The sequence below is a fragment of the Anabrus simplex genome, chromosome 6, assembly GCF_040414725.1.
Source record: "Anabrus simplex isolate iqAnaSimp1 chromosome 6, ASM4041472v1, whole genome shotgun sequence".
Lineage (NCBI taxonomy): Eukaryota > Metazoa > Arthropoda > Insecta > Orthoptera > Tettigoniidae > Anabrus > Anabrus simplex.
In genome coordinates, this window is record NC_090270.1 from 191,182,958 (window position 1) to 191,206,066 (window position 23,109).

General features: G+C 40.8%; 1 protein-coding gene across 6 annotated transcripts in view; it reads left to right on the top strand.

Moving 5' to 3' along the window:
* The window catches only part of LOC136876294 (juvenile hormone esterase), a 533,707-nt gene that overhangs the window by 419,610 nt on the left and 90,988 nt on the right, over nt 1-23,109 (top strand). For all 6 annotated transcript variants that reach the window (XM_068228365.1, XM_068228363.1, XM_067150121.2 and 3 more), the window contains one exon: nt 12,555-12,770. In XM_068228365.1, coding sequence (XP_068084466.1) covers nt 12,555-12,770 — 216 coding nt within the window. The remainder of the gene's footprint in view (nt 1-12,554; nt 12,771-23,109) is intronic.

A 23,109-nucleotide genomic window follows, 5' to 3' on the forward strand; every position in this document is an offset into this window, starting at 1 on the left:
ATAATCCTCACTCCATCCTCAGTATCATTATCATCATGCATTCTCCCTTTTCACCACCCATGCAGAAGCATTAGATATGTTAATTTTAAAAACTCCCGCCACCCCCTAGCCACATGACGTCATACATTCCCCGATACTTCCCTTTCAACTATCTAACAGCCCATACACTGGAATTCACCAAACACACTATAATTTTAAAGCATAGTATCAACAACAACAAAATCTGCATAGAATCGTCAACAGTGGAGTTGGGATGTACGTGGTGAATGTAACTCATTTGTAACGGTAACACGTGATGGGAACAGACTCAAAAAGGCCTTCGGATTATCCCAACCATACCGCTGCTTGGGTAAAAGTCGAAGCATAAGTGTATGTGTTGTCTATGTCTGAAACAGCAATCACTACCAGAGAACCAAAGTCATCCATTCTTCAAAATAAATTACAGAGAGCGTAAAGCAAAATCATCTCCGTACAGGCCTGGAGGAATCTGGAAAAATATATGGAACAAATGGATCCCAATTGAATGGAGGATGTCGCTGTACAAATATACAAATTAAATCATCCTGACCGGTGAGAAAATGAAAAGGCACGGACAAGTATCTGACGACAAATGCATGGTATGTCATCAGACGGACGATCTCGTGCTCTGAGTTATGACATGTGGAAATGCAGCATTAGTTTAGAGATGGACATTCAACGCCATCCACCGGATATCAGAGACAACAACAACAACCAGTGACAGAGTGAGAGAGATTCTGAATCTGGAACTAAATCATGGACAGAACGAAAGCGGAAACTCTTGCTTACGGATAATAGCTGGAGCCATTCACTACAATATCAAGGCGTACACTCAGCCTAAAAGTGCTATATTAACTGGGTTTCTGGATCACCTCAGGAAAGAACACTGGAAGATGGTCATATACAAGTGTCTTCAATAAACTTTTTGAAAACGTCTTTTCAAAATTGAAGTGGCTTCCTATTATTGTGTGTAACATCTATCAAATTTTATGTTAATGTGAAGAGTATTCTGTATTTAGTATAACTGTGAATATACTGTAACATAATTTTTAAAAATAGCAAGAAAAATGCCATTCAGTATTTCTAACCTACATATAAAAAAAAGTCCTTGGAGGAGTGGAAGGTAAAGACTTCCACTATCCGTACCCTCGGCACTTGGTGAGGTAGATTGGCTAGCTCTACGCCCGGCCAACTTTGCACCCAGGAATTTACCTGGCACTCATTTTTGGTGTAGATTGAGTGAACCTCAGGGCCATATGCACCTCCGAAACTGGAAACCTCGTTGCTTAAGAGAGTGAGAAGGAAATGTATAAACAGCAAAATATCAACGACTGAAAGAAATTTACTATGTGACAAAATAATTATTTTTGTTAGAAATTCAATGTGATTAATAAATCACATGTGCCAAATATACACACCTATAGGGAATATGACTCTGTTACGAATTAAGTGTGACCAATTGTAACGGTGACGAAAAATAGTGACGAATTACCCTAAACCCCTCCAATCGTAAGCAGTTAGCCTAGCAGAGAGATCTGTTTTGGAGCATATTGTCAATACTACGATATTATCATATTATTAATAAGTGTGTAAGTAGTGTGTTTATATTAATTTCTCGCTTTTCTTCTTCCTAGCCCTTTCCCCAATTTCTTGAGGTCCGATGTACAAGGTGTGTCTAGAAAGTGCGGTGAATGATACCATAACACAAAGAAAACGGAAGTTACAGAGTACTCTCCATTGGCCACAATACACTTTTGGCAATGTATGTACAGCTGCTGCAAACTAGCAGTGAAGGCGTCGTTTGGAATCGATCGAAGCACTGATGTCACACGTCTTTGGATGCCAGATATCTAAGTGTGCATTTCAGTATTCCTTTGAGGCGGGAAAACAAAAAGAAATCTGCAGGTGCCAGATCAGGAGAGTACGGTGGATGATAGAGAACAGCACCAGCTCTAATCGCCTGCGATGCTGGTTTTCAGAAAAGATGGATCTCTGTCACACGTGTCAATGAAATATCCAGCATTTTCCATCCGTGTTGCCTTCAGCTCGTCAGCCAATGTGCTTGGCACAAATATGTAACAGATCTTCTGCTTACCCAGATTGTTGTGAATGATGGTGTTCACACCGTCCTTGCTAATTCCTAATTCCTCTGATATCCTCAGAGACAGTTGCCTATATTTTTGCCAGCATCTGTTGCACTTGCTCGATGTTTCTTGAAATCGTGGTCGTTGACGTTCGACCCGGACGTGGTGCATCATCAAGAGTTTCCTATCTATCCCTAAAAGAACAATGGTAAAAACTTGTTCTGCTTTCGGGTTCTGTTCCATACACTTACACCAACATAACATGCGTCTTCGTCGCCTCTTCTTTCCAAGTTTGTAACATAAACGATGTTTTTGCGTTGCTCCATTGCACTACGACACGAGATTCACACACACGAATATCGACTGGCCGCAGCAGACTAACCTGCTTCAGCTCCGTGAGTTCAACGCTACGTGGCGTTTCTCGAGATGTCTCTCTATTCACATGCGCATGCACGCAATGTCACCACACGTTGCCATTATGATATCGGTCCATTCACCGCACTTTTGTGGCTAAATGGTTAGCACACTGGCCTTTGGAAACAGGGGTCCCGGGTTCGATTCCCGGCAGAGTGTGGAATTCTAACCATAATTGGTTAATTCTGCAGGCACTGGGACTGGGTGTATGTGTCGTCTTCATCATCATTTCAACCTCATCATGACGCGCGGGTCGCCTACGGGCGTTAAATTAAAAGACCTGAATCAGGCGAGCCGAACTTGTCCTTGGACACTCCCGGCACTAAAAAAGCCATACGCCATTCCATTTACCGCACTTTTTAGACACAAACATATACAGTATATACATGGTTATTCAGCTAAGTTGTCCACTTGTCGGGCTGAGTGGCTCAGACGGTTGAGGCGCTGGCCTTCTGACCCCGACTCGGCACGTTCGATTCTGGCTCAGTCCGGTGTTATTTGAAGGTGCTCAAATACGGCAGCCTCGTGTCCATACTATAACACCTGAAGGACTAAATTCAGGTGCTTCGGTGTCTCCGAAAGTCGTAAAAGTAGTTAGTGGGACGTAAAGCCAATATTATTATTAATCATTAAGTTGTCCACCTAAAATATATTCTGATCCGTTGAAGGTATAGACTTTCTGTTTTCAAATTCTTGAATTGCTTTAAGGGGCTCATAAAATTATGTCTAATTCGTCTCCATCACATACGTGCTTACCAAGAAACTGGTAACAACTTTGTTTTTTAATGGGACTATAATAATTTTAAGCTCCGGGCTGAGTGGCACTTTTTAGACACAAACATATACAGTATATACATGGTTATTCAGCTAAGTTGTCCACTTGTCGGGCTGAGTGGCTCAGACGGTTGAGGCGCTGGCCTTCTAACCCCAGCTTGGCAGGCTCGATCCTGGCTCAGTCCGGTGGTATTTGAAGGTGCTCAAATACGACAGCCTCGTGTCGGTAGATTTACTGGCACGTAAAAGAACTCCTGCGGGACTAAATTCCGCCACCTCGGCGTCTCCGAAGACCGTAAAAATAGTTAGTGGGACGTAAAACAAATAACATTATTATTACTACTAATTTTAAGACTTGAGCAACAAGTTCAGTGATGTGCTTATTTTTCAAATCCGACGCGCACTTTTGGAGACATTAAAGGGTTTCACATGTGTAGGCATTATACAGAAAACGATGCCCCCACCACTGGCTGTGATGCTGCGTGACTTTCTGCTTGTTGACAAACATACATAGGCCTACCCCAACCACTTTTTGACCGACTGTACATTTCCCTGTGCGATGGAAATGGTTTAAAAGGAAAGAATGAAACAATACTTTTAAAATTACTTGCATCATATTGTTTAAACATTGGTGTATGCTAACATACCAGCGGTAATTTATTCTCAACTCGACCACTGCGTGTTGCAAGTACATCGATATTGGCTAGAGGACAAAAGAGTCCAACAATAACGTTCTCCGTTAATTTCTGCATCCATTTGTTTCCACTCACTACGTCATTTATTGGATTTTGAAGTAGTCACTTCATTTCAGGTACCACTGTATGTACTCTTCAGAAGGACAACAAACTAATTGGAGTATTACAATATCACTGTGTTATCTCGTCGCTTTCCGATTCAACGTCAATTAAAAAAAGTTTTGTAACTCCGAAATGATGTACATCATACTATTGTTTTATCGGGGCCCGCTCGAGATCAGAGCGAGGTATACCTGTTTATCAACGAGGCGTGAGTCACGCAGCATCACAGCAACTGGCGCATCGCCAATTAGCAAAATTAGCACATCACTGAACTTGTCGCTCGATTCTTAGTTGTTCTATTGGTTAACATTAGTGTAGTCTCAATTAATAGAACAAAATTGCTACCGGTTTCACGATAATTACATAGGCTACGTGATGAAGACACATTGGACAGTGCTTTATAAGTCTCTTAATACAATTTAAAACATTTAAAACACAATGTCTATATCTTAGTTATTTTATTTGTTAGTTGCTTTACGTCGCACCGCCACAGATAGGTCTTATAGCGACGATGAGACAGGAAAGGCCTAGGAATGGGAAGGAAGCGGCCGTGGCCTTAATTAAGATACAACCCCAGCATTTGCCTGGTGTGAAAATGGGAAACAACAGAAAACCATCGTCAGCGCTGCCGACAGTGGGGTTCGAACCCATTATCTCCCGCATGCGAGCTCAGAGCAGCGCGCTCCGAACCGCACGGCCAACTCGCCCGGTGTCTATATCTTAAACGGATAATAATAATAATAATAATAATAATAATAATAATAATAATAATAATAATAATAAGGTTATTTGCTTAACGTCCCACTAACTACTTTTACGGTTTTCGGAGACGCCAAGGTGCCGGAATTTTGTCCCGCAGGAGTTTGTACGTGCCAGTAAATCTACCGACACGAGGCTCACGTATTTGAGTACCTTCAAATACCACCGGACTGAGCCAGGATCGAACCTGCCAACTTGGCCTCAGATGGCCAGCGCCTCAGCCGTCTGAGCCACTCAGCCCGGCTTTAAACGGATCAGAAGATATTTGAGGTGTACAACTTAGCTGATTAACCCTGTGTGTGTGTGTGAAAGCGTAGCTCTGGTCTAGTTCTACGGTCGGATGCCCTTCTTGACAGCTAGATCTGCACGATATGTATATAGCTTATCCAACCCGAAAAAATAGGGGAAAGAACTAGGAAGAAGAAAAATTAGAAATTAAACGTTAAAAGGAAGCTCAAATGAATGATGATGATGCTTGTTGTTTAAAAGGGCCTAATGTCTAGGCCATCGGCCACTCAAATTAATGTAGAAAGGATCTAACATCAACACATTTGCTATACAACTGTCCGATTTAACTGAGGGTTTAAATTTATAGGTAGACGACGTGTTTTGATGTGCTTATGTAAATGTCCTTCATATTCGCACTGGAAATCAGGTTCCATTTAAACGTGTTACGTAAGTGGAGAAACGACTGGCACTTGTATCCAAGAGTCAGTTTAGCCACGGTTGCATCCATACAAGTTTGCCTTCGTGTCCTCGTGCCCATAGGCCGAGTGAGGGAAGAAAGAAAGTTGCAACCAACTCCTTACAACGGCTCCTAGTCGTTATCAAGGTTTGAGCTAGTAACCTCATGAACAGCTGCAGTTTCTCCGTCTAGACATGTATTACCAACCGTACTTAGCTGTCTGTACACTGACTGTTTTTTTTTTCTTTTACTTGCTTACCATTGTAGTAGTAGCTTATGCTACGTTTATCAAGTACTGTAGTTTCCTGGTTTTCATGTCTGTTACTGTGAACTCATCAAGTTAACTAATCCTTCACTACGGCAATGAAACCTCAAATTACATTTATTTAATGTTCAACTCTGTAATGCCCAGACTATTTACATTGTGTTATGAACGTTCGATTAAAACTGCTTCCTAAAACTTCAGCTTATTCTCTTCTGTTCAGTTTATAGTCTTTCAATATTTCTCTCTTTTTGATGTGTCATATTTGTAACTACCTACTAGACGCAATCAATCAATCAATCAATCAATCAATCAATCAATCAATCAATCAATAACGACTGATCTGCATTTAGGGCAGTCGCCCAGGTGGCAGATTCCCTATCTCTTGTTTTCCTAGCCTTTTCTTAAATGATTGCAAAGAAATTGGAAATTTATTGAACATCTCCCTTGGTAATTTATTCCAATCCCTAACTCCCCTTCCTGTAAACGAATATTTGCCCCAATTTGTCCTCTTGAATTCCAACTTTATCTTCATATTGTGATCTTTCCTACTTTTAAAGACACCATCCAAACTTATTCGTCTACTGATGTCCTCCCACGCCATCTCTCCACTGACATCTCGGAACATACCACTTAGTCGAGCAGCTCGTCTCCTTTCTCCCAAGTCTTCCCAGCCCAAACTTTGCAATATTTTTGTAACACTACTCTCTTGTCGGAAATCTCCCAGAACAAATTGAGCTGCTTTTCTTTGGATTTTTTCCAGTTCCTGAATCAAGTAATTCTGGTGAGGGTCCCATACACTGGAAACATACTCTAGTTGGGGTCTCACTAGAGACAAGTATGCTCTCTCCTTTACATCCTTACTACAACCCCTAAATATCCTCATAACCAATCATTTGTGTGATTACCCTAATGATGATCTTTCCTTATATTAATACCTAGGTACTTACAATGATCCCCAAAGGGAACTTTCACCCCATCAACGCAGTAATTAAAACTGAGAGGACCTTTCCTATTTGTGAAACTAGCAACCTGACTTTTATCCCCGTTTATCATCATACGATTGCCTACTGTCCATCTCACAACACTATCGAGGTCATTTTGCAGTTGCTCACAATCTTGTAACTTATTTATTACTCTGTACAGAATAACATCATCTGCGAAAAGCCTTATCTCTGGTTTCACTTCTTTACACATGTCATTGATATATATAAGAAAACATAAAGGTCCAATAATACTACCTTGAGGAATTCCCCCCTTTATTATTACAGGGACAGATAAAGCTTCACCTACTCTAATACTCTGAGTTCTATTTTCTAGAAACAGAGCCACCTATTCAGTCACTCTTTTGTCTAGTCCAATTGCATTCATTTTTGCAAGTAGTCACCTATGATCTACCCTATCAAATGCCTTAGACAGGTCAATCGCGATACAGTCCAATTGACCTCCTGAATCCAGGACATCTGCTATATCTTGCTGGAATCCTTCAAGTTGGGCTTCAGTGGAATAACCTTTCCTAAACCCAAACTGCCTTGTATCAAACCAGTTATTAATTTCGCAAACATGTCTTATATAATCACAAAGAATGCTTTCCCAGAGCTTACATACAATGCATGTCAAACTCACTGGTCTGTAATTTTCAGCTTTATGTTTATCACCCTTTCCTTTATATACAGGGGCTATTATAGCAACTCTCCATTCATTTGGTAAAGTTCTTTCATGCAAACAATAATCAAACAAGTACTTCAGATATGGTACTATATCCCAAGCCATTGTCTTTAGTATATCTCCAGAAATCTTATCAGTTCCAGCTGCTTTTCTAGTTTTCATTCGTGACGGATGAGTTTTTCTACAATTGCCATTTTGTTACCCTGGTAGCCTGATAACATCGGATTGAAGATGTCAACAGGATGTTGATGCTACGATAGCTCAACGGAGGCAGACCTTCAATATGAAAGGAAGTCCCCTGACATCTAAGTCTGTTTGCAACAAGAAAACGTTATTAACAATCCTCCTATTCAATACGTTACAATTAAGATATGAGTTACTTCACCCAAACATGTTTCAACTCATGTTTGAGCCATCTTTAGTGGGTTATCTAAAAATTACAAAGACATATTGCTAATATTGTGTACACTTAAAATATCATTTATAAAAAGGTTTATGAGTTCTAAAACTGTCAAACAAACAAGGTCAGCCTGTTTGAAGTGGCAACAGGAAAACGAGTAAGTCATACGTGTATATTTATCCGGCTATAGACCTCAAATATTATCCACTGCATATATTCATTTGTGTCTTTCTTTTCCATTACAGACTAGACTATAAAAAAATCACTAAGACTAGGGAGTTAACGGTTTGGCTCTCTTGAGCCAAATAATCACAACATTGATATTCTATTACGGCCTATGCCAACCAGTACATGCAGCCCACCAAATCAACGTGCCAAGTCCCATAATATTGACATATTGAAGATGAACAATCCATGTTTATATTAAACATTAAGATGTTGTTTTATAATTTTTAGACAAGAGGCCAACTAACCTCACAACATTATTATGTGTTTTAACAGCTACATCAACCATGACAACTCCAAAAATAGACTGTTTTAGAACTCATAATGCATTTTATAAATGATGTTTTGAGTGTACACAATATTAGCAAATGTCTTCGTAATTGTATCGATAACCCATTGAAGATAGCTCAAAAATTAGTTGAAACATGTTGTTGGGTGAAGTAACTCCATCTCAATAAATGTTAATGTATTGAATAGGAGGATTATTAATAAAGTTTTCATGTTGTAAGGTGTAGCCGTCAATACGGAATGGAACCTGTAATCTAAGTGTATGGCATTGGCCACAAGGAGGAGATTCATTAAAAACTATGTGTGGAGTGTTGCCATGTACATTTTGCAGACGTGGACTCTCAGAAGGCGAAATTTATTTATTTATTTATTTATTTATTTATTTATTTATTTATTTATTTATTTATTTATTTATTTATTTATTTATTTATTTATTTATTTATTTTGGGGAATGCCGAAAAGACAAAACTTATATGAAAAGTGTTGATGGAAACTACAAAGGTACCGGTAGTATAAAATATATTGCCTGTAAATTATTAGTTTACCGTATTATATTGAGAATATATATAGTTAAACCAGAATATCAATACACATATTACAATCTAAAAATATTTTTAATGGAATATATGTGAACATGTTTCAGTTCTTGGAGCCATCATCAGCACAAACACATAAATATGGTTAAAATCACAAAGAAATGAAATCAAGTGCATTTATTATAATAATATATATTTCTCAACTTATTACTCAATACGGACCATGAGCATGGCTACTTATAGCACCATAGTATACCTTTTATTCAGTAAAATTCGTATCAATCAATATTTTTAAACCCGTGTTTAAACTCACTCATTTGAAGGTACGGTAGACCCGGTTCTGTACGTGATTTGTAGAAGTCGCCAAGTATCGGTCGCTCTGGCGTGAAGCCTAGTACCTTGTGTCCCCGTGATTTTTTCCTGTGTGTAGGGTTTGTAGTTTCTTTCTATACTTACACTTACCTTTAGCATTAAAGTTTCAGCATCCTCCACCTTTTGGCTTTGTTTTTAGGATACGTGGCTGGGTAAACCGCTCCCAAGCGAAGCCCATTAAATAACCAAGACAAGACAAGACAAGACAAGACGGTACGGTTCTCGGATACGTCTGCGAGGCATCCTGCACGTCTGCTCAAGTCGCACTGATCCATTACCTTCGGTTTAATGTGACAATCAATCAGTCACTACTGTCTCTGATAGGACAAAGAGAGACTACAAGGAGTATAAATAATTTTTTTTTTTTTTTTTTTTTTTTTTTTTTTTTTTTTTTTTTTTGCTAGTTGCTTTACGTCGCACCGACACAGATATGTCTTATGGCGACGATGGGACAAGGAAAGGGCCAGGAGTTGGAAGGAAGTGGCCGTGGCCTTAATTAAGGTACAGCCCTAACATTTGCCTGGTGTGAAATGGGAAACCGCGGAAAACCATCTTCAGGGCTGCCTACAGTGGGATTCGAATCCACTATCTCCCGGATGCAAGCTCACAGCTGCGCGACCCTAACCGCACGGCCAACTCGCCCAGTCCGACCTTCCCATTCCCCCACAAGTCTCCTATTCAGCATAGCAGGTGAGGCTGCCTGGGCGAGGGACTGGTTCTCTTCCCAAGTTGTATACCCCGACCCAAAGTCTCACGCTCCAGGACACTGGCCTTGAGGCGGTAGAAGTAAAACCCCTCGCTTCGGCCGAGGGAAAAACCAATTCTGGAGGGGAAAAGGATTCAGAAAGAAAGAAAGAAAGAAAGAAAGAAAGAAAGAAAGAAAGAAAGAAAGAAAAACGTTCATATATGTCACATTCCTCCCTGTGCTTGGGCCGAAAGATAGAAAAATGAACAGTTGCTATACAATATTCAAGAAAACTACCATATTTTGGAATCCATTGAGGAAAGAAGAAACCAACATGTAGGCCAATAGGTAAGACACTCCAGTTAGTACACCACGTTGCTAGAATACGCTGTGGACGTAAAAAAAATACACTCGTGTTCATAAAAAACAGAACACATTGAAAGACTAGAGATAGGAAGTTCATATTCGCAGGTCACGTTAGTATGTTTTGCAGAAACGATTAGCATTTCGGTCATCTAGGTTCAGCATGTGTCCTGATGCCTAGTAGGCACTGGGTCCTCTATGGGCACTGATAACTTGTTCCATGCGTGATGGCATCGACGCGTATAAGGCGAGAATGGCGTCCTGCTGAATTCACCTGGTTCCACAGTTCATCTTTGGTGGCTGGCAACGGGTCACAGCGCCGCACCCGTCGTTTCACCATATCCCACACATTTTCGATTGGCGACAAGTCCGGTGATCGGGCGAGCTAGGGCAACAGTCTTGACATCCTGTGACAATAAGAAGGCACGTGTTCGTAAAGCTACCACCGTGCTCGGTGAAAGCTACATGTGGTCGCGCATTGTCCTGCTGAAATATGGCGTCTGGGGTGTCGTGCAGAAAGGGTATGGCTACGGGTCGCAGGATGTCATTCACGTAAGTCAAACTGATCAAAGTACCCTGGACACGCACCAGCTGTGATTTGTGATTGTACCCAATAGCACCCCACACCATAAGGCCTTGAGTTGGTGCTGTATGTCTTGTGCGAATGCAGTTAATATGATGCCTCTCCCCCTGTTGGCGGAGAACCAAAATGCGGCCATCATTTTCAAACAAACAGAACCTGGATTCGTCCGAAAACACTATCTGCTGCCATTGCTGTCCCCAGTGACATCGTTCCATAGACCATTGCAGTCTAGCATATTTATGCACATTAGTCAAAGGTAGGCGGAGAAGTGGACGACGCGTCGGTAAACCAAACCGTAATAAACGGCGACGGACTGTCACTCCTGATAGTGCACGATTTGTTACACTTTTGCACTGTTGCGCCAGAGCCGAGGAGGACGCAGATCTGTCCTCCAATGCCATTCGAATGATGTGTCGATCTTCTCGGGGGGTGGTCTGGGTGGTGCGATCAGAACCATCTCGTCGTGTTCTACGGCCTTCTGTGAACCATTCTGTCACACCCGTTGCACTGCCGACACACTTCGTCCCACACGAGCAGCAATGTCCCGGATGGATGCATCACGTTCTAATGCACCCTCTTTCAAACTCACTCATTTGACGGTACGGTTCTCGGATACGTCTGCGAGGCATCCTGCACGTCTGCTCAAGTCACACTGATCCATTACCTTCGGTTTAATATGACAATCAATCATTCACTACTGTTCTGCATTTAAGGCAGTCGTCCAAGTGGCAGATTCCTATCTGTTGTTTTCCTAGGCTTTTCTTGAATGATTTCAAAGAAATTGGAAATTTATTGAACATCTCCCTTGGTAAGTTATTCCAATCCCTAATTCTCCTTCCTGTAAACAAATATTTGCCCTAATTTGACCTCTTGAATTCGAACTTTATCCACATGGGTCGACGCCCCGAACAAATAGTTTTTTAAAATATATATGGTGAAATAAAACTGGGTAAGGAAGTGGAACAAATCGGCTTAGGCCTATAAACAGGAACTTTTCCGACATGATTCTGGAAGTGAAAAAGGGAAACGACAGAAAATCATTCTCAGGACAGCGAACGGTGGGTTTGGAACCCACTCGTCTCCCAAATGCAGAGCTTGGCTCCGCAGCCGTAACGCGTTAACACGCACGGCTACTTCGCACGATATAATAATAATAATAATAATAATAATAATAATAATAATAATAATAATAATAATAATAATAATAATAGTTTTACGTCCCCGGGACGTGAAAGCCAAGTAGCATTACCACTGGATTCTCGTCAAGGCGCCCAAGAAATAAATCTCGTCCAGCGCATATGAGGTTCACTGAGCCGGTAGTGAAATCGCCAATTTGAACTCTACCTCCGAGTCATTCAAGCCGGCTGATTGTAATTGATATGAAGTGTGAGTGAATCTCTTTAGATCTTCCATTCGCCACGCTCAAAGGAGAGAGAACTATGACTTCTAAAAAAAACTTTACATAAAGTAATTTGAAACAAGTACATGTTTTTATTGTGCTTGTGAACCAATCTGGTTGATGAATAAGGAGAGGAAATGCTTTCTATTGGTTCCGAGAGAAGTAGTAGGAGACTGCCAGTGACAGTAGTGCTGTATATAAACAGTGTAAACTGACCGACCTACCCTTCATTCGTATTCCAGATGCTGACCTACATCACGATGGTGGGGGGCATGCTGGCAATAGCTGCCACACTAGTCCTCGTGGGAGTAACAGGAGGCCAAGAGGAAGGACCGATAGCTGATATTCTACAAGGCACCATGAAGGGTTCAACAATGACGAGCCGATTGGGAAGGAAATTCTACGCGTTCCGGGGCATTCCCTACGCCAAACCACCGCTTGGTAGTCAGCGATTTCAAGTAAGTACGATAAATTTCATCAGCTCTTTTCGCAGACACAAAGCCGGTGTTTGGTTTACTTTACAGATTAACCGCCGCTTGGCAGATATTCTATTGGTACTAGTAACAAAAATGTATGATTAAACTATAGCAAGCGAAATTACGATTCAGTTGACCTGTTCATTCGTAAGCTAATCATTCGAATTCATGAATACTTCCCGTGACATTCCTAAACAACACAACGTTTAAATATTTGTATTTTATTCAAATATTATATTGTTTCATTCGAATACCATATTAGAAATCTGATATTTTTTTAAAAGTTGCAGTATTGTGGATCATGACTAGGTGGAAGAAAAAAGTAGTGTAGAATAGTGCTGATGCTGGAAACGGAACTGTAATTGTTAGGAGTAGCGTAGCCAGGATCGGCCGATTGGGCTAAGATATGATTACGAAACGGTGATGGTACCTAATGAAGGTGGTTGTGCGTGTGTGGTGCGCAGATGCAGGAGTGTCATTATAAAGACACTAAAACAAGTAAATTATGTTTATATTCAGATTGCAGTATCGATACACTACCAAATCATAGCCTTCATTAAAATACAGAACAAGAACAACATGATCAAGGTGAACTGTTTTACAGCGAGCGGCTTGTTCAGATTACAACAAAAGTGAGCTCGATAGCTGCAGTCGCTTAAGTGCGGCCAGTGTCCAGTATCCGTGGGTTCGAACCCCACTGTCGGCAGGCCTGAAGATGGTTTTCCGTGGTTTCCCATTTTCACACCAGGCAAATGCTGGGGCTGTACCTTAATTAAGGCCACGACCGCTTCCTTCCCAATCCTAGCCCCTTCCTGTCCCATCGTCGCCATAAGACCTATCTGTGTCAGTGCGACGTAAAACAACTTGCAAAAAAATTACAATAAAAAATCTAACTTTCGAGGCTTCTTAGAAAATAGTTTCAAAAGATATGTTTGTTTTATAATAAATATCTCTGTGAATGTTCAAAAGAGCCAACTCAATGAGTCGACTTTCACTTGTTTATTGTCAGGTGTGTGTGTGTGTGTGTGTGTGTGTGTGTGTGTGTGTGTGTGTGTGTGTGTGTGTGTGTGTGTGTGTGTGTGTGTGTGTGTGTGTGTGTGTGTGTGTGTGTGTGTAAAATTCCATGAGGGGGAGGGGTTCTATCCCCCAGTAACTCCCGCTTGGATTCGCCCCTGGTTGTTAGGAAACTAAGAAAAGGTTAAAGTTCTTGACCGTCTGAGACTATAGGCTATTCCTTGAATAGTCTTCCAGGTGGCCAACTTTTATTTTCGGTAACCGGAAAATTCCGTTCCTCAGACCTAAACACAAAAATCCACGTGGAGCTGTTTGTCAGCAGATGAAATGAAATGAGACTGGCTGCTCGTTTAGAATGCATAGGGATCGTCTGGAATTAGAGATTCTGATACGTATGGCGTACGATATTGTTTAATTCGTGTAATGCTATAGATTTTACGTCCCAGTAACTACTTACAATTTTCGGAGATGCCGAGCTGCCGAAATCTTGCCCCATGTAAGTTGTTCTACGTGCCGCCATATCTACCTACACGAGACTGGAGTATTTGAGCCCCTTCAAACCGGACTGAGCCAGGATCGAACCTGCCAACTTGGAGTCAGAAGGCCAGCGCTCTACCGGCTGAGCTACTCAGCCCGGCTGTTTAATTCGAATTCATGGTTCATTCGAATTACTTCTTGGTCCCTTCATTCGAATTAACCAAGGTCTACTGTATTACTGTTACAAAATCTCGCTCCCAAAGACGTAGGCAGATATTCGGAGAGTGAGATGGTATACAGTATGAAATTCCTTTCGACATGTACGAGGAATTTCCCTGTAACATTGTTGGAAATATTCCGTTTAGTTAAAATACCATAATTAGAACACTGTTCCAGTAAGATTGTTGACCTTTGTTTCAATCACATAATCACATAGCATTTTGTCATTCATTATGCATAATGCTCTAATAAAATACCTCAGTGAATACTTTATTCAATCTGAACTACATTTTTAACATTTATTAAGTTCAAGCTACATTTGAAAGAAGTGTTTTCGGGGATCGATGAAATAAATTAATTACTACTACTACTACTACTACTACTACTACTACTACTACTACTACATTCAATTAATTTTCATTCATTCCGTTAGGCTATATATCATGACCACATGAAACAGTTTTTTTTCTCCTTGCCTTCCCAAAACTTCTTCTTCATACTTTATCGTTGTTGTTGTTGTTGTTTTCTATCTTCCGTCAATTTACAGTCCGATTTCTCCTTGGCTTTTTCTGGAAATTTGTCATCCGATATTGATTTCCTAAATTATTTCCTATTCGCAATTTGTTCCTTTCAATCTTGAGTAGTTCCAAATTTTCTTCGAATTCTTTGAAAAATACTGCTTTAGATTTTTTTATGTGGATAGTGTTCAAAAATGTGTTTTGTAAATCTGTCTTTTGCCATTCTGTGCAGGTAACCGAATAATCGTAACTTTTTTTTTTTCGGGGGGGGCCCCGAAGCCCGCTCCCCCAGCGCGACCATCGACTCAATCTACATGGCCTCCGACATGCTATTATTTCTAAGAAGAAGAAAGAGATAGCAGGGAGGAGTGGGAGGTGATACAAGGAGTATCTGCCGGTTTCCGAGTCAGACTCGCTACCACGGCAAGAGTTTGTGTTTGGTATATGGTGTTGAAGTATGGTATTGAAGGGTCAGGGAAAAACCACATAGGCAGAAAGAAGAAAGAGCCTACATGTAAAACCTGACATCTTGTGATAGCACATGCAAGGATGTGGGCTGGATAAAGTCCAGAGGTTGTGTTAGTTAGGAATAGGTGTCATGCAATCATAACCATTTCCTTGCAATTTTTGTTATTATGGGGATCAGTCCTTCTTGTCACTGCCGGGTCGGCTCGGGTCTGCTAGCGTCTGGGCTTTGGGCCACAAGTTCGTCCCATTGTCCAGCAGCCAGCAGTCCCTGGTGCCAAGTCTCCTTTTGGAGAGAGGGGAATTAGAGCCAAGCCTTGCATGCAAGGGGCTATCTTCTTCCTCCTGTCGATGTCCCTCTATGCGGTGTTGTTTGAACACACTTGTCACTGCAGATCTAAAACTAAGGTTATTAATAACATATGTATATACAAGTTCTCATTGGAGTGCCGGCTGTTTGCCTGCTCTCATGTCCAGCGTTCAACCTAGATAGGAGTGAGATAACTATAATCGTAACATTCCTTTTATGAAAGCATGGCCTATTTTTTCTGCTGTTCTGTGTACAGAACAATTTGTATATGCCATTCTCCCAGATAGATTCCATAATTTTCCTTTTGTTTTCTGTTTTGCTCATTCTTCTATCTGAGGAAGAATTTAAACACTTTGTTGCATTTAAAGCTGCTGGAAGGATTACAGTTTTGTAATGTCTCAAATCTGTGATGGGATGCAATAACAGTAGGCTACAAGTCAAAAAAAAAAAGAGTAGGCCTACAAGAGTACAAGTCAACTTGTACTGTTCTGATTGTTCGTCATTTAGAAGTTTATTTTTGTACTGTTTGTACTTTCGGAAATTCTCTTCAATCAAATCTAATTGTTCTTTGTCATAGTTCATACCGAGCGAGTTGGACGTGAGTTTAGGGCCACGCAGCTGTGAGCTTGTATTACGGAGATAGTGGGTTCGAACCGCACTGTCGGCAGCCCTAAAGATGATTTTCCATTTTCACACCATTATGTTGTTTGGTGCCGTAGTTTCAGGGCATGCACAGCGTCGCCTAGTGTAAATGACATGCAGATGTTCAGGTATCACGTGATCAGCGTAAAACATCGTCAGCCATATTGCGTGGTTTTTTTCAACCTGGTCCGTGCCTCTCGTATCAGAGATTTTCTCTCACAAGGATGCGTTAAAGCCGTTTCAGCCCCACCCCAAAAATATTGAAATCTCGAATTCGGAGCTTATTAGTAAGAAAGCAAGCACGCTATCCGTACACGGCAGGGCCTGTGTTAATGAACAGCTCCATTTAGATATTAAACTGTTGGTAATTTTTAACTTTATACATAACATTGTATCCCTTAACATTCTCATTTTCCAACTACAAAACATTTGCAAATATTACTTCATCGTCGAGTACTATGCACCGCCAGTTGTTTGTCACCCGGCCCAGCGTAGACTCTGTTACACGAGGCACACTCCTCACAACAACAACAACAACAACAACAACAACACCACCACCACACTGCTCCAACTCCACTCACACCAACTGTTCCACACACTGTTTCCACGTGGGTGAAATGAAATGGCGTATGGCTTTTTTTTTTTTTTTTTTTTAATGCCGGGAGTGGTCGAGGACAAGTTTGGCTCGCCAGGTGCAGGTCTTTTGATTTGACTCCCATAAGCGACCTACGCGTCGTAATGAGGATGAAATGACTATGAAGACGATACATACACCCAGCCCTGTGCCAGCGAAATTAACCAATGATGGTTAAAATTCACGATCTTGCCGGGAATCGAACCCAGGACGCCTGTGACCACAGGCCAGCACGCTAATAATTTAGCCATGGAGCCGGACTCCACGTCGGTACACATACAGTACTCCAACACGATGATACTCTGACAATGACTCTGATGGGGCAACCTCCACACTCTCGACACCACCACCACAACAACCAACAACAACAACAACAACAACAACGGCTCCCTTCGTTCTCGGCTAGCCTCCTTTTATATAGCGGGTGATGGGGTTCTAGAATCTTCGGGGTTTGGTTAGAGAAGGAACATTCTCGTTTCGTCTTCTAGAAGGCACTCGGAGAAACCAGATGAAAGCACAATAGATGGAGAGACCGCGGCATATCCTCAGGCCGGCTGGGAGGTCTCCGGCCTGGCTTATTCATCCCTTCCAGGAAATTTCGGAGGGTGTTACAACAGGGCTGGCACGTAACAAGATGACATTTTTGCATGTTCATTACCAAGCGGAACTCTCTGTAGCTATTAAAGAGGGCGTCACTTAGTCTGCTGTACACGTCGTCGCAATAGTCAAACAGAGGCATTATTTGTTGTTGAACTAACAGCTTTCTGACCTTGAAAGGAAGTATATATCTCATTATTTAAAGTGAGTGAATGAAGAAAAATAATCTTTGGAATATAATTGTTACGTGTTCTGTCCAGTCAGGGCTGAAAACTTTACATATGGACAGATTTTTATTATCCTGGCGTGGCTCAGGCTATTAAGTCTGCTATTTTGCCGAACCATGTCTTGTAACACTACAATGTACATACATTATTATATATACTCTCTATTGACAGCTACGGCGTTGGTTTCGTTCAAGCCAATTTAGCTCATGGTATGTCTTCTGGTATGGGCTAGAGCAATATTGTTACTTTCATTGATCTGTCTCAGCTTTATCCTTGGCTTTGACCATATGAAAGTGACTGAGGTATGAGTGATGCTAGTAATGCCATTCCTTGTGCAGCCAGTCCCTGCTATGAATGGTGTGAAAATGTTGCTCATAGGGTCAGTTGGTGCATGCATTTCAGTGGGCTTGGCAGACTGATATGTAATAGCTACTTCTAGCTCGGTGAGGAAAGCAATGGGAAACTACCTCACTCCTCATTTCCCTAGTACGCCTCTTCAGTGATGCCTAGGCCATTTATGACAGCTGATGGCAGAGCTGTTGAGGATCCAACCATCCTTCGGGCTGAGGACTAAACATACATACAGGAGGTAGGCCCTACTCGTACATTCCGAAATTGATAGGTTTTGGATGTATCCATCATTACAGCTTGAGATTTCACAGGGTTGATTTTGAGTCTGTTTAGTCCACAGTTCAACACGCGTGAGATCTTGAATCATTTTTACATTACGTAAAGCTTCGCGAAACCGATTATCTTTGTGTGAGCATAGACCTACATATCGTCTGCGTATACATTATATTTACAGTTTTGAAATGTCGTTGACATAGGAGGTAAAGAGAAGAGGAGAAATTATAGAACCCTAAGGCGCCCTTGTCTCAACCTGCTTGCATGATAATGTTCCTTCCGCGATGTAAACACATTACGATCTGATAGAAAGTATGTGATCCACGATATTACGAAAAGTTCAATGATTCTAAGTTCATCAGAAGTATGTCTTAATCCACGCAGCCGAAGGCTTTAGGCAGATCTAATTGTATTAAAATTGTCAGCTGACAATTATCCGTAACTATCTCCAGCACTATTGTACTGTGATTAAGACGAAATCTCGACTGATATTTATTGATTACATTGAGGAGCTTTCTTGCAAACTCCACCTAAGTCATTTTTATGTTTTGTTTTTGTGCTGAAATGTGTAGATGGCATGAGATACACCTACCGAACTACAATAACATGCAAAACTCATTTAAGTCTAGTTATAATAAGATTTGAGATATTGCACTTTTTTACAAAGTGCACCAAAGTCATTAAAACAGTTAATTCCAAAACCCACTTAAGTCAAATCAATAGTCTTGAATTCATGGTTTAATATTGATTCCTGCGCAATATGGAATGATATTTGAATTTTTGAGTTTTGTAGGGAGAAGCAGGTTTAACAGTGATAAAGCCGTTCAAACAATGACTGTAAATCTCAACAGTGAAACAGAAAGGACTGGTTGTTTGTGCTTACCGCTGTCTCAGTAGAGTAAAATGGGTGATAAGTGTTGTGGCGTGAAAGTCAAAGGGGAAGAAAACGAACAGGAACGAGTGATAAAAGTGGGTGGGAAAGGACGAAAAAGCAAATAGCCAGGAACAGTAAAGAATTCCATCGTCCTCCAAGACTGAATTGCCATCATGATCATGGTTTAACTTCCGATGACATCAAATACTTTTCAATGAAATATACAGCAATAAATCGAAGATTGAACAAGACAACTTTTTATTGAGGTTCATCAGAATTAAGAAAAAAGCAACTACGACCCATGGTGCAGAATGCAAGAGATCAAGCAGTGGTAAGGTACAATATACAAAAAAGGAAATGGATTGCAAGTTCCCATCTGTCTGAAGCCTTTTCTGTCAATAACAAGCATCACACTGGATAGACTGAAGGGTTTGAGGAAACTCCGGCAGATCGGTCAAGGTGTCCTATGTCAAGAAAAGAGAGGTGGTTCACGAATCAGACGTTGCTATCACACGAAGCATTGTAAATCGCATCGAAAAGTTTAAAGCTCTTGAGTCACATTATTCAAGAGGGGTAGGGAAAACTGCACGTTCATATTTACCAACGAAACCGGTCTATGCGTACAGCTTCATCCATCGAGCTCATTCCTAAATTAGCCTTTATCTCCTCATTCCGAGTACCCTCCAGCCATTGTTACCACCTGTTTGTACCAGCAATCATTCTCGCTACTTTCACGTCTGTTACTTCCAACTTATGAATAAGATATCCTGAGTCCACCCAGATTTCGCTCCCGTAAAGCAAAGTTGGTCTTAAAACAGACCCATGTAAAGATAGTTTCGTCTGGGAGCTGACTTCCTTCTTACAGAATACTGTTGATCCCAACTGCGAGCTCAATGCATTAGCTTTACTACACCTTGATTCAATCTCACTTACTATATTACCATCCTGGGAGAACACACAACCTAAATACTTGAAATTATCAACCTGTTCTAGCTTTGTATCACCAATCTGACATTCAATTCTGTTGAATTTCTTACCTACTGACATCAATTTAGTCTTTGAGAGGCTAATTTTCATACCAGACTCATTGCACCTATTTTCAAGTTCCAAGATATTAGACTGCATGCAGGCTTTCTGTACATTCTGTCATTAATACCAAGTCGTCAGCATAGGCCAGACTGCTTACTTCATTTCCACCTAACTGAATCCCTCCCTGATATTTTATACCTTTCAGCAGATGATCCATGTAAACTACGAACAGCAACGGGGAAAGATTACAGCCTTGTCTAACCCCTGTAAGTACCCGGATCCAAGAACTCATTCTACCATCAATCTGATGTATGTTCATTTTGTGTAACAAAGAAGGGTAGCATCCTGCTTCATGAATTAAGATCATTCCATATTGCGCAGGAATCAATATTAAACCATGAATTCAAGAATATTGGTTTGACTTAAGTGGGTTTTGAAATTAACTGTTTTAATGATTTTGGTGCACTTTGTAAAAAAAAATGCAATATATTCCGTAAGACTCAGAATTTATAGTTGAACTACCTTTACGGAAAATGTATATGCCCTATCTCTATGGAGTCACCCGTTCACGTATGTATTAGTCTAGCCAAGGAGCTGTAGGGGAGTGGCCCGTGCTGTTTTCAAAGGGCGTGTCTATCACACAGTGAAAGCAGAAGGTAACTAAAGTGATGAGCTTCATCATCAACAAAATTCAGAGGCTAAATAGTGTACCATGGCGTAGAAAGAGTATCTACGATGAGGGCATCCATCTTTATATTGTTGAAATACTTGAAAGTGGCATTTTTCGGTTTATTTTTATATATTTTTGAGTAAATATGCAAGATATACAGAAACATGATCAACAATTTCCGGAAGAAGTAGTTGTACATGTGCCGTCATTTTTGTTGGGATTGTTTGTTACTATCAGATCAAGTAAACTGTTGGAAGTATTAGTGTGGTTCGTTCTGGAAGACCTTCAGATTTTCACGAAAATCGCTTGAATGAGTTGCTTCATGAGAATCCTCGTCAAACAACGCGGGAAATGGCGCAATGTTTTAAATATGGTCAGTCAACTATTGAACGCCATTTGAATTTGATGGGTAAGGTACAGAAATTGGTTATATGGGTACCACATGTGCTAAGTCACAGTAACAAAAATCAACGAGTAAACATATATTCGTCATTGCTTGCCCGGCACCGGTTGGCTTGTGATAGGCACGAAGCATTCCTTTCGAACATTGTCACCGGTGATGAGAAATGGTGCCTGTATGTCAACATGAAGAAGAGGAAAGAGTGGCTCAGCCCATCAAAAAAAAGAAAGAATTAACTCCCCGCTGCAACTCCATCCACAGAAAATCATGTGTGTTCGGTGGAACAAGGATGGCATTCTTCAGCATGAACTTCTTCCGAAAAACGTAACGATTACCTCTGCTGTGTATAGTGACCAGCTAAGAGGGCTTGCCGTTGCTATTGACAACAAAAGCCAAAGACAACAACCAGTCTAATTGCTCCATGATAACGCTCGTCCGCATACAGCACAATTGACCAAAGGTGTGCTTGCTGAACTTGGCTGGGAACCTCTTCCTCATCCTCCGTATTCCATCTTTTCAATCTTTTCTGCTCTCTTTCTAACCACATTCAGGGACAAGTGTTTCTTGACGAAGCTTCTCTTGACCAATGGCTAATAGATTTCTTCCAGTCAAAACCAAAAACAGTTCTACAGGCGAGGCATTCAACTGCTACATGAACGTTGGCAGGTCATAGAGAGTGGAGGTAAATACATCACTGAGGGATTGTGATCGTGAGTTACAGTGCGTGACAGTAAAATAAAATAATATAAAATATAAGAACCGCGCGAACTTATGCATCGATCCAATATTATTATTATTATTATTATTATTATTATTATTATTATTATTATTATTATTATTATTATTATTATTATTAGCAAATGTACTCGTGCTTCGCTACGGTATTCTACATTGTATATGGATTTCTCCGTAATGTATTGTAAAGGCAGTGAATACGATTATATTAAATTGTATGTCTCTTAACGCTATCCGAGAAACAAAACTGGGAGAACGCCATGCGTTGTTTCCGATGTAAGGTAGGCATTGGGGAAGTTTTGAGGATAATGGCAGGCCACATTTCCTACTGCCAATCACAATCGAGTTCGAGAGTTTCTACTGTAACGGCAGGTTCACTTGGCTACTGCCATTCACAATAGAGATGGAGAGTTTTCATTATAAAGACAGGCCCCTTTTCTTAAAGTCAGTCACAATCGAGTTAGAGAGATTTGTATATATTCGATAAATGCAGCGCTATCTAACGTATCAACAATCGAGACATGACATTAAGTCATAGGGCGAAAGTTGTACATCTCTCCAAATTGAACGGCGATTGTGCTTTCTGTTTTTTAATACGACTTACCGTTTAGCCACCAATAGGTCTGCAACATCATTAAAATTCTATACATATTTCTATATTTTCCGGCGCCAAAAGTTATACATTTGAAGAGCTTGGAATTCTTCCTCAAAGAAAATAGTGTCCAGGTTTAGGGATTAGCCCTCGAATACATACGGCGTAATTAAGGAAGAAAGTAATACAGTTTGAAAAGTTGGAATTAATAGAAAATACGATTATAACTGAGGACAGCCGGACAGGATAAATGTGTAAATACCGAGTGGATATATTGGAAAATAAAATGTTCCT